General features: G+C 37.3%; 1 protein-coding gene across 10 annotated transcripts in view; it reads left to right on the top strand.

Annotated features, from left to right (window-relative positions):
* Nucleotides 1–2: 2 nt before the first annotated feature.
* Nucleotides 3–12,649, top strand: part of MAIP1 (matrix AAA peptidase interacting protein 1) — a 218,935-nt gene continuing 206,288 nt past the window's right edge. For 2 of the 10 annotated variants that reach the window (XR_012333016.1, XR_012333018.1), the window contains exons 1-6: nt 3–579; nt 3,444–3,515; nt 4,789–4,915; nt 6,159–6,306; nt 8,880–9,352; nt 10,791–10,896. Coding sequence is in view for 4 of the 10 variants with exons in the window: in XM_004325664.4 (XP_004325712.2) it covers nt 130–579; nt 3,444–3,515; nt 4,789–4,915; nt 6,159–6,306; nt 8,101–8,179 (876 nt within the window). In the remaining 6 variants the exon portion in view is untranslated. The other 8 variants (XR_012333017.1, XR_012333015.1, XR_004527395.2 and 5 more) reach the window with 8 other exon arrangements.

Here is a 12,649-nt window from a genome sequence, read left to right as displayed (position 1 = left end):
GGCGAACTCACCAGAGGTGCAGTAAGTGGCCAGCTTGACTCTCCAGCCTCTTTCTCCGAGTCCCGCCGAGGTGGTTTCCCGCCGACTTTGTTTCCGTACTGCACAGGCAAGGGGTGAAAGGTCACAAAAATGGCGCTGGCCGTCAGTCTCTTACCCCGCTTGCTGCTTTCTCGGCCTCTGCCGGGCTCGGCTGCCCGACTCTGGACTCCCGGTTCGGCCGACGTGTGGCCGCCGTTGGCTGGACTTTGCTGCTTCTGCCGCCGCCGCCTCGGCTCGGGAGCGGCCCCGTTTCCTCGAGTCTCTTGGGCCTCCGCGGCCTTGGCGCTGCCTGCTCGAGCTCCTCAGCGTCCCCTGCTCAGCCCTCTGGGACTCCCCACAACCCTTCCCACTTTCCCTTCCTGCCCTCGGCGAATCTACAGCACCGAGGAGCAGCCCCAGCAGCGCCAGAAAACCAAGATGATCATCCTGGGGTTCTCCAACCCCATCAACTGGATTCGGACTCGAATTTACTCCTTCCTTATCTGGGCCTATTTCGACCAAGAGTTCAGCATTGCAGAATTCTCAGAGGGAGCGAAGCAGGTTTGTTTATTTCTCTACAAATAATCTCTCCACCTCTCATGCATTCAACTGTTAGACACGCAGAAGTGTTTAGCGGTGAGGTTTCCACTGGGTCTCAAATGATAACATGTGGGTAGTGACCCAGACACAGAGCCCTCTGGCCACTTCTTGATTTAAATTAAGCTTCTGCTTCTGTTGCAAGGTCGCCGAGAAATAGGGTTTCGATGGAGACACCAAGGTGAAGTCCCTTAATTACTTTTTCTACTCTCTACAGGTTTTGAGTCAGAAATGGATTCAAAGCCTGTTTCTGCCACATAAAAGCTACATGGCTTTATTTTTTCTGAAAAAGACAAAATTGATCGTATGCTGGTATTGATATATTTAATCCTAGCTTTTTTTCAGATAATTTCTATAAACACAGCCATTGATATTTATTTATGTGACCTGTCAGTTATAAATTAAATGTTTTCAACTTTATAATCAATGTCAATATTAACTCCTGCTTTTGCTTCCCCGAGTCAACTCCTGACTGATTTATGTTTTTATAAAAAAATTAAAAAGTAAAGAGCAAGCTTGATTAACAGCATTGTAAGGGATAAACCTCTGCTCGTGTCAGTTCTCAAAATCTTTTGTCCATGCAGAGGTAAATGGGCATGATGCTACTGTTCTCCACCACTCTGCTGATGACTTGAGCTTGTCTACCTCATGCTTATTTATGTGTCAATAAGGAATGGAAGTCATCTCCCCACTATGGGCAGGATTCAAGCCTAAGTCCCTATTTTCTCTGAACACAGAGGAGCATGGGACACTTTTTAGTCACTCTTTGATCCTAAAGGTTCTCCAGCTGTGAGCTATTTTAGCCCTTATCCTTGCTATTAAGTAGTATCTGCACCCCTTCATCAGCCAGTTTGTATACAGTCTTGCCTCATCTAAGTCAATTTTTGTGCATTTAACCATTCTGATTTCCAAAAAGAATGTTGGGTCATCCATGGCAAATATTTAGTGATTCCATTAAACCAGCGGTTACTTTAACATACCTTTCGGATCAAGCAAACCAGTTTTTCAACACGTACGACTTCAAAGGACATAGCTGAAAAACCTTCCTCCTACTAGATCTCATAAGGCAACTATACCTTCCTTTGCATAGATGTAACTCTAGGGCTTGGAAATAATCTGATGCAAAAACACTGGGTAGATTATCTACTCTCATGGCTCAATTTGCCCTTTCTCCTTAGACTAACCTCCTATCAATAAGATGTTATCTTGGGATGTGAATATCAAGTTATCAATTAGATCATGTTCTTTAAGATTTTTTGTTTTTAATCATAGAACATAAAACAGAAAGGGACCTTTGTGCTCATTATCCTAGTCTAATTCTTTCAGATGATAAAAATCAAGTTCTAAAAAGGTGAAACGATTGGCTCAAGGATGCATAGCTAGCAAGTGCTGAGGTGCATTGTCCTGTAACCCACTCTATAAGCAGTCTTGGTCCTCCAGAGTCACTAGAAGTTGAGATGGTTAAGTACAATCTAGGCAAGCTTTTTTTTAAAAAAAATTATTTAAAAAAATTTTTTTTGAAGTATGTTGATGTACATATAATTATATATATATATTATATATATATATAATACAGGTATACAATGTAGTGATTCACAATTTTTAAAGGTTACACTCCATTTATAGTTATTATAAAATATTGACTATATTCCCTGCGTTATACGATATATCCTGTAGCTTATTTTATACCAATCTAGGCAAGCTTTTATTCATCATGTGAGCCAGAGGAATAGGTGGTCCTTAAACAGCTTTATTAGCTCCACAAACCCTACTTTCCATTGATATGCACATATGACATGATACCTTCCCTATTACTGCTTTCAAACCACTAACCATGTACTGTCTGTTTTCCTGTATCTTGCTAGCATATTTTGGCCTTTTCTATGAAAAAGAGGGCTATTTCCTAGAAGCCTTTTTAGGTTAGGCAATCTTATATCACCAAAGCCTTATCAGGGCAGCCTCCTAATGGTTCATTATTACCTTATAGGATAATTTGCTCAGGTGTGATCTTCTTTGGCCACACAAACTAGAGTCTCATGTTTGGGTTTCAACATGATGGTTATGGTCTTTGTTTCTTCTTACCAAATTTCACCCATCTTCTGCATGCAAAGGCTTACTAAAACATACAGTGTTTCTGAACCCTGAGATCCTCTAAAGTGTTTGCAAGGGATCCTTGAATCCATTTGGAAGTGTGCTTTTCCTCAAAATTCAACTCCATTATTGCTAGGGCTGCCACAACAAAATACCTCAATCTGGGTTGCTTAAACCACAGAACTTTATTTTCTCACATTCTGGAGGTTAGAAGTCCAAGTACAGGGTGTTGGCACCTTGTTGGTTGGTTTCTTCTGAGGCCTCTTTCTCTTCCTTGTAGATGATTGCCTTCTTGCTGTGTCCTCACATGTTGTTTTTTTTTCCCCCTATGTACATGTGTGCCCTAGTATCTCTGTGTGTATCCAGATTTCCTCTTGTAAGGACACCAGTCAGATTGGATTAGGGCCCACCCTCATTTGACTTCATCACCTCTTTAAAGGTCCTGTCTCCAAATACAGTTACCTTCTGAGGTACCGGGAGTTAGGGCTTCAACATATGAATTTGGGGGAACACAATTCAGCCCATGTGGGAAGGCTATATGAGAAAAGAAAAGTCAACCAACTTTGGAGGAGTTATGCCTAACACCGATATCTAGTGTTTGACATTGTCTATTGCCTTTATCATAAAATAGTCTTTGTTACACTTAGACATTCAAGTATGAGCATTGTACATTGTATGGTATTTCACATGATATTTTGAAATAATAATCACCACCTTCCCCCCACTGTTTTTTTAAGGCTTTTGCTCATGTGTCCAAGTTGCTGTCACAGAGTAAGTTTGATCTATTGGAAGAACTTGTGGCCAAAGAGGTAAAGTATACTTTTATTTTTCCTTTAAAAATAAATGTATTATTCTCTTGCAGTAGAATGATATACATTGTCCTTATTTATGTTTTAAAGTAGTATGCATGCTTACTTAACTTCTTGTCTTATATGTAAAGTGGGATAGTAGTAGTATTGTTGGGAAATCACGTGAGATAGTATATGTAATGTAGAGCACTTAGAATGGTATATGGTTCAACCAAAGACTATATATGTGTTTGCTTTCTTCATGGTATTTTATTGTGTATATGCAATATAATTAATTTAGCTAGTTTCCCATTGATCAATGTATAGCATTTTCAATTCCTCTGCTATTCCAATGTTGTCAATATCCTTACATATCCATTACCATTGACAAAAAAAAAAGTCTCCTTATTTTTCTCCTAAAAGACTAGCTTTTAATATTTAGATTTTCATTATTCTTATGGTTGTTTGACTTCTGTATTTGGTTTGTATTAGAAATCTATGACTATTCCCACTGCCACCCTTAAGTAAAATAAATCACCCTTAAATAAAAAAATAAAAAATAAAATAAAATAGTATGCATGCCATCAGCCAAAGTAGAGTCCCTGTATCTTGCCTTTGGGGTACTTGGGGTCATATAAAAGTATAGAATGACTTGCTACTTAAGGCCTAAGTAAGTTAATATGATGTCTTTCAGTTCTTATATAGAATTCTGTATAAGAACTGAATTCTATATAAGAACAGTTCTATTACGAATTATCTAATTGAATAATCAGATCCCTTTCAGCCTTGCTTTTTCTTTTTAATTAATTAATTTAATTTATTTATTTTTGGCTGCATTGGGTCTTTGTTGCGCACGGGCTCTCTCTAGTTGCGGCGAGCAGAGGCTTCTCTTCGTTGTGGTGTGCGGGCTTCTCATTACGGTGGCTTCTCTTGTTGTGGAGCGTGGGCTGTAGGTGCACGGGCTTCGGTAGTTGTGGCACGGAGGCTCAGTAATTGTGGCTCTCTGGCTCTAGAGCGCAGGCTCAATAGTTGTGGCGCATGGGCTTAGTTGCTCCGTAGTATGTGAGATCTTCCCGGACCAGGGCTCGAACCCGTGTCCCCTGCACTGGCAGGCAGATTCTTAGGCACTGCGCCACCAGGGAAGCCCCTCAGCCTTGCTTTTGAAAATGAATAAATATGGCAGTAAATTTTAAAATATTTTTACAAAATTCATTCCATGAAGAATTCACTCCACTTTTTGAAAAGCTTTTGAAAATTCAACAAGTGAACTATGGTTTGCTTTTTCCATACTTAGACACTACGTGTATTGAAAGAAAAGGTTACTTCACTACCTGACAACCATAAAAATGCCCTTGCTGCTGACATAGATGAAATTGTATATACATCAACAGGAGACATCTCCATTTACTACGATGAGAAAGGTAATGCTGGAGCATAGTCAACTTTAAATGACCCACGATTGTCCAGATAAGCTAAGTTAGTGAATAATCATGGAATAGTGACATTTTGTTGGTACAAGTGGATATTTATAGAACTGCAGAGAAAATAATATATTCATTCTTTAAAGCCCTAGTTCTGGAAGACTTGGGACATGGTAATAGTTTCTTATGCCTTTCTATCTAGAACTTTCCCCTAATGTTATTTAATTCACAGAAGAGAGCATTGTAACTTAAGTTAAAGAAAATTGTCTAAGACAAGCTGCTCCCATACCTTAACATGAAAATATTTGTGTTTCAGATTTCCTAACTGAAAGGAAAACAATTGAATATTTTAGGTGTCTAGCTGTATGTTAAGTAGGAGTAAAGAGTAAAAGAAAAAGTAAATAATATTAGCTAAAGACTGTTTTGAAAGTAACATTAACTCAGAACTCCCAAATTGGATTTATTTGGAGACGATGAAAATAGTTGAAAGGAACTTTAGCCTTTATCTTGTTCATCTCCTTGTCCTATTTTCCCTGAAAACTTACTGACTTACTCCCTCTACAAATATTTGCAGTGTATTATGTGCTAGGCACACAGGAAATCTACTCTTTGCTTACACACTTGCTAAGGCAGTTCTGACTAAGGACTGTTAATAGTGAAAAAATTTTCACACACATATTAATTTGAAACATTTGTAAAGGTACTTTTAATGATAAATATTTTCTTCTTCCTAATATTTCAAATTGCATCTTAGCACCATGGTTACTACCTGATTTTTGCACAGGTCGTTGTCATAATCACTGGGCATAGTAAAGTGAATTAGGGGTAGAATAGAAGGCTTCTTTCTGGCAGTTGGGGTTAAGTTAACATAGCAGTTGACATAGCAGCAAAAAAGTGTTCCCCCCCCCCTCATTTTTGGTTTGACAATAGATATCTGTTATCATAATTTTAGAAAATGCCACAAATTGAAAGTAATCCATGTAGTGCACTTGGTAAAAAGTACCTGCTCAGTAAATAGTAGCTCTTACTACTGTGATCCAGAGAGGAAGGTGTCATAAACCCCAGGAGAATTTTCTAAAAATAAAAACGTGTCAATACAGGTATCTTAAGTTAGACTAGAATGAGCCCCAAATTTGGTCTGTAACAGCTGTATAATTACTGCCAGTTGCTGATTTCATTAAGGATATAAGAATGATAGATTATTGTGATTTGTATTTGTATGTGTGTATGTTTTTTCTCTAAGGAAGGAAGTTTGTTAACATCCTGATGTGCTTTTGGTATCTAACCAGTGCCAACATCCCCAGTGAAACTATAAGTGGAGCCAGTGTGTTCCAGGTTAAGTTGGGGGATCAGAACGTGGAAACTAAACAACTTCTTAGTGCGAGCTATGAGTAAGTCTAATCACATTTCGTTGTTTCCTTTCTCTAGAAAATAGAAGGTAGTATGAAAGTATGAAAACTAAAGGGAGATTTAGGGAGAAAAAGATTGAAATTTGACAAGTTATTTATGAAGAGAGAAAGTCAGAAAGACACACTGGCCATGAAACAGGAGTGTTCAGAAATTAGGAAGAGGTAATATTGCTGAATTTAATTAAACTGTATTTCAGCTGTCTATTGCTACGTTACAAACCACTCCAAAACTCGGTGGCATCAAACAGCCATTCATTTTGCCTGCTATTCTACTGCTCAGGAATTTTGGAAAGGCTCCGCTGTGGAGTTTTCTCTGCTCCCTCTGGCATCAAGTGGGGTGGCCGGAGCTAGGGGTTCATTTCCACAATGGCTTCTTCACTCATGTGGGCAGCACCATGGTGCTCCTTGGCTTCTCCACATGACGTCTCATTCTCCAAGGCCTCTCTTTGCGGCTTGGGCTTGTGGTAGTGTTAAGCTAGTCACATGTTTACATGGTGGTTGGCTTCCAAGAGGCAGAAGCCAGAAGATGCTAGACCAGTAAAGGGCTATGCCCAGTATTGGAACAACATCATTTCCACCATGGTTTGCTGGTCCAAGCAGTCACAGGATCTGCACGGTGAAAGGGCATGGAGAGACTCCACCTCTTCATGGGGCAGCAGCAAGTTCACGTTGCAGAAGAGCATGTGGGATGCAAGATGTAGTTATGACCATCTTGGGAAAATAAGATCTGCCATAATTGGCACATGGACCATCCACTCACTAGACATTTATTGACCATCTCCTATTTACCAAGTACTCTGGTAGGGGTTCAGATACAGAATTGAAGGGTTCCTGCCCTTAAGGAGGTACTGTCTAACAGGAGGTTAACAAACTATTTAAAAGAGACACTCTAGTGTATTATTGTACTAATAAAATTTGGAACAGTGAAAAAGTCAAGCGAGTCAGTGGAGACATAGTTTAATATCTATTTAAAAGAGAATACTGTTATGTCATATTTTAATATCTATTTAAAAGAGAATACTGTTATGTCACCAGAGTTATACAAATTTGCTTTAAAATAATGAACAAATCCCAAAAACGACCTAGGAAAGAAAATATGCTGGTTTGCTAAGGTAAAGGGAATTATATCTTCTTTTTCTTCACTTTTCTTGAAGGAGATGTACTTTTTTTCTTTTCTTTTTCTGTTTTGAATTTTGCTTTATTTGTAATTACCCAAAATATTCTGTATATTTAAATACTTAATTTAAATCTGCTGAATTGTCTCTTTTTTAAGATGTCATTTAGAACACTATAATCAACACTAACCTTTGGTTCTTCTGATATTCCCTACTAAGATCACGGGCAGCTCATAAACACTGCTATTTTCAAGATTGGTCTTAATGCAAGCTATGAGTAAGTCTAACCACATAAACCAGCTTCCATGAAAGTGCTGTTTTTATCACCATATTCCAATTTATTTCTCCTCGTATTAGGCGTATATTATGGCTAGTACTTAACAATAGAATAACACTGAAGTTCCTCTCAAGGACTGGCAGATGTTGGAGAGTATGTAGATCAGTCCATTAAAAATACTCATTTTAGTTGAGAATGCACTTCTGATTTTGTGGGGATATATTTTGTGATCAAATTAGTAGATTAAACTTTTGATTTTTATTTACCATTAACTGTTAGCTTTTTGCTAACAACTGCCTCTAATATATACTTGCAAATTATGTAGTTATCCAGGAAGTATTTGGACTGATATAAGATTCACATTATTTATAATTTTTTCCCTAGATTTCAGAGGGAGTTTACACAAGGAGTAAAGCCTGACTGGACCATTTCACGGATTGAACACCCAAAGTTATTAGAATAATCAATCTTGGAAAAATCAGCTTATTGGACTTTTAGCAATTACTGAGAAGAACTAAGGAAGAAAAATTTTTCAGATCAGTTGATCTTCACTTAATCAAGTCTGTGGATTACTTTTGTATTATTTTGAAATACTCCTTGTAGTAAATTGGCATGATACAATAAAGCATTTTCCACAGATTGTCATCACTTTCTGTAGAAGGAAGTCAAAGTAAAAAAATTACAGCAGCCCATCATTGGCATCATATTCAGTATCATTTCTAATGTTACATGTATATGTATATATACACAAACTCATTTTATAGACAGTAAAGAAGATATTGAAAAAATTACACATTTTAAAATTAATAGTCTTTAAATATTTTATTTGTGGTTAATACACATACCAATAATTCAAGTATGTGTAAGATTTCTTTTTCAAAATCACTGCTGCTATTTGATTACCTCTTTGGTCACTAGCTGGATGAGAAAGAACAGATGGAATTATAGCAGATGGATCACTACAGTACTAAAAATCAGTGAGGCTTACTAAAGCACAAAGAGAAAAAAGAAATAGAACAGTAACTTCCTCCCCTATGAAGTAATATGAAGTCTTCTAACATACTTGTATTTGGACTCCTAGAAGTTGGGATAGGGGAGACAAAAACAATGTAAGAAATAATGTCTGAAAGTTTTCCTAATTGATGAAAACTATAAACCCACAGATCCAAGAAATTCAACAAGCAGGGAAGCACATAAAGAACCTCACAAGCTTCCCTGGTGGCGCAGTGGTTGAGAGTCCGCCTACCGATGCAGGGGATACGGGTTCGTGCCCCAGTCCGGGAAGATCCCACGTGCTGCGGAGTGGCTGGGCCCGTGAGCCATGGCCGCTGAGCCAGCGCATCCAGAGCCTGTGCTCCGCAACGGGAGAGGCCACGACAGTGAGAGGCCCAAGTACTGCAAAAAAAAAAAAAAGAAAACCTCACTAAGGTACATCATAATCAAATTGTTGAAAACTAGAGAAAATTAGAAAAGCAGCTAGAGGAAAAAAAAAGACACATTCCATACAGAGAATGACTATATTTCTTTTCTCAAACTATGCAGGTTAGAGGCCTTGGCATGACATCTTTAAAGTACCGTAGGAAATAAACCCGTTGACCTAGAATTCTATATTCAGCAAAAATATCCTTCAGAAAAGGTGAGAAAAGACTTTTTCAGACAAGGAAAAGATGAGAGAATTTGTTGACAGAAGACCTGTTTTATAAGAAATGTTAGGGGCGAGTGGACAGAACAGAGTAAAAGGACCCATGCATATTGGACAACTGATCTTTGACAAAGGTGCCATAGTTATTCAATGAGAAAAAAGAAGTCTTTTTAACAAATGGGTAACTATATATTCAAATAGGAAATAACCTCATCTCTCGCCTCACACCATACACAATTTTAGTGCAAAATTTAGATTGCAAAATGGATCATAGACTTAACAAAATCTAACACTCTAGAAATTCTAGAAGGAAACAGAAATTGCTGTCTTGGAATAGAGAAAGATTTCTTAGGAGACAAAAAGTGTGAATCGTGAAAGAAAAATTTCTAAATTGGAATTTATTAAAATTAATACTTCTGCTCTTTGAAAGACAGCAGCGAGAAAATGAAAAGCCAAGTCAAAGATTGGGAGAAACTATTTGTAATCCATATATCTGACAAAGGACCTGTATCCAGAATATATAAATAATGCTCATAGCTTAATAATGAAAAGTTAAACAGCTTTGTACAGCTATCATGACTCATCAAACTGTGGACTTAAAATGGGTACATTTTGTTATATGTAAATTATCATATATATATATACTGTTTTTTTAAACAAAGTGAATCAGCTATACATATACACATATCCCCGTATCTCCTCCCTCTTGTGTCTCCCTCCCTCCTACCCTCCCTATCCCATCCCTCTAGGTGGTCACAAAGCACAGAGCTGATCTCCCTGTGCTGTGCGGCTGCTTCCCACTAGCTAGCTATTTTACATTTGATAGTGTATATATGTCCATTCCACTCTCTCACTTCGTCCCAGTTTACCCTTCCCCCTCCTCGTGTCCTCAAGTCCATTCTCTACGTCTGCATCTTTATTCCTGTCCTGCCCCTACATTATTATATATTTTTAATGCAAATTATACCTAAACAAAGTTTGCTAAAATATTTAGCAAGAAAAGTAATTTGTAGGAAAATAAGCTCAAATGATTAAATTTTTTATAAAGTATAAAAGAGCTAATCTATGTTTCATCTAATCTTAGATGAAACAGATAATAGATCAGTAAGGCACATATTGCTAAAATGAAAAAAAATGCAACCAGTTAAACTATCACTTCCCATCTGTTGTAAGATGCATCTCCAGTGATTTTAAAATGGATGGTGAATGTGTGGTTTAGAATCAATGAAATACACTGTGATTTATTGTTTGTGAAAATATACATAAATTGTAAAACTTTTTTAAAATGCAAGAGATTAATATGGCACTAAACTCATTATAGTGACAACTACCTCGGGAGGACGGGAGTGGAATGTGACTGTAATGTTTTGTTTCTTAAAAAAAGTACCTGATACCCAAATAATGCTCTTTGTATATGGTTTCTCAATGAAAGGAGACGGGCATTGGGAGCAATTCCAGGTCTATGCAGAAAACAAGCAAGAGTAGCCTGAGACATATTCTTGGGCTGGGAAGCAAGGACACTATCAAAGCTGACTGCGGTAATGTTGAAAGTTATTTATTACCATTTAACAAACCCAAAACTTAGTAGCTTAAAAATAACAATCACTTATTTTACTCATAAATTTGGGCAGGGTTTGACTTGAAAGTTTGTCTGCTCTATGTGGTGTTGACTGAGGTCACTTGGGGATATTTATGTGAAGGCCAAGCTGATCCAACATGGCTTTACTGGTGCGTCTGGCTCCTTCTTAGAGATGGTTGAAAGGCTGGATGCACTGGGTCACTTTTGGTCTCTAACCGATCTTTAAATTTTCCCCCCAAATTATGTTAGATACAGATGAAGTAAATTGGCATATCTTCTACCCCAGGAAAATTTTCCTATCCGTGTTATTGAATATAGCTGTTTTATCCCTACTGTGATGAGTCGTTTCACCAAAGATTTTGACCATTTAAGGTTGTATGGTAGGGGTCCTAAGGTATTTGTCTTGACCTCACTAGCTTTTATCCTTACAGATCTTACAATCCAATTGCTCCCAGTGAGTTCAATGTTTTTTTTTTTTTGTCTTTTTTATTTTTGCAGCGAGGGGGTAAGGTTCCACATATCAGTGATACCATGCAATATTTGTCTTTTTTGGCTTATTTCACATAGCATAACGTCCCCCAGGTTCATTCAGGTTGTAGCACATGACAGGATTTCCTTCTTTTTTAAGGCTGAATAATATTCCATTATATAATTTACCACACACACACACACACATGCACAAACACACACAAATATTCCATATCTTTATTCATTCATCTGTCAATATTGAGTTTGTTTCCATACCTTGACTATTGTGAATAATGCTGCAATGAACATGGGAGTTCAGATATCATTTCGAGATAATGATTTCATTTTCATTTTCTTTGGATATATATATGCAGAGTGGATTGTTCCATCATATGTTAGTTCTATTTTTAATTTCTTGGGGAACCTCTATACTGTATTCCATGGTGGCTGTACCAATTTATAGTCCCACCAACAGTGCACAAGTGTTCTCTTTTCTCCACATCCGAACCAGTGTTTGTTAATCTTTTGAGTTTTCGATAATAAACATCCTTACAGGTATTAGGTTTTTATTTTTACTTGCGTTTACCTGATGATTAGTGATGCTGAACACTTTTTCTAGTACCTGTCGGCCATTTGTGTATCTTTTCTGGAAAAATGTCTATTCAGATCCTTTGCCCATTTTTTAATTGGGTTATTTGGGTTTGTTTGTTTTGGTTTGGTTTTGCTGTTGAGTTGTATGAGCTCCTTGTATGTTTTGAATATTAACTCCTATCAGATATGTGGTTTGCAAATATTTTCTCCCATTCCACAGGTTGTATTTTCATTTTGTTGATGGTTTCCTTTACTGTGCAGGAGCTTTTTAGTTTGTGTAGTCCCACTTACTTAATTTTTGCTTTTGTTGCCTTTGCTTTTGTGTCAAATCCAAAAAAATCTTTGCCAAGACCAGTGTCAAGGAGATTACCTCCTATGCTTTCTCTAGGAGTTTATGATAAACAACTATATACTCTTCCCTTAGATTCATCAAACATTAACATTTTGCTATCTCTTTTTCCTTTTCTCTCTTTACACACACACACACACGGTTTTTATCTAAACCATTTGAAAGTAAGTTTCAGGCGTCGTATACTTTACTCCTAAATATTTCAACATGCATTCCCCCAAAATAAAGACATTATCTTATGTAAACATAAGAACATTAGCAATAATTCCATATCATCTAATATTTAAAAACAAATTTAAAATTC

Source organism: Tursiops truncatus, chromosome 7 (genome assembly GCF_011762595.2).
Source record: "Tursiops truncatus isolate mTurTru1 chromosome 7, mTurTru1.mat.Y, whole genome shotgun sequence".
Taxonomy (NCBI): Eukaryota; Metazoa; Chordata; class Mammalia; order Artiodactyla; family Delphinidae; genus Tursiops; species Tursiops truncatus.
Note: the sequence above shows the minus strand (reverse complement) of the source record. Positions and strands in the feature narration are given on the sequence as shown.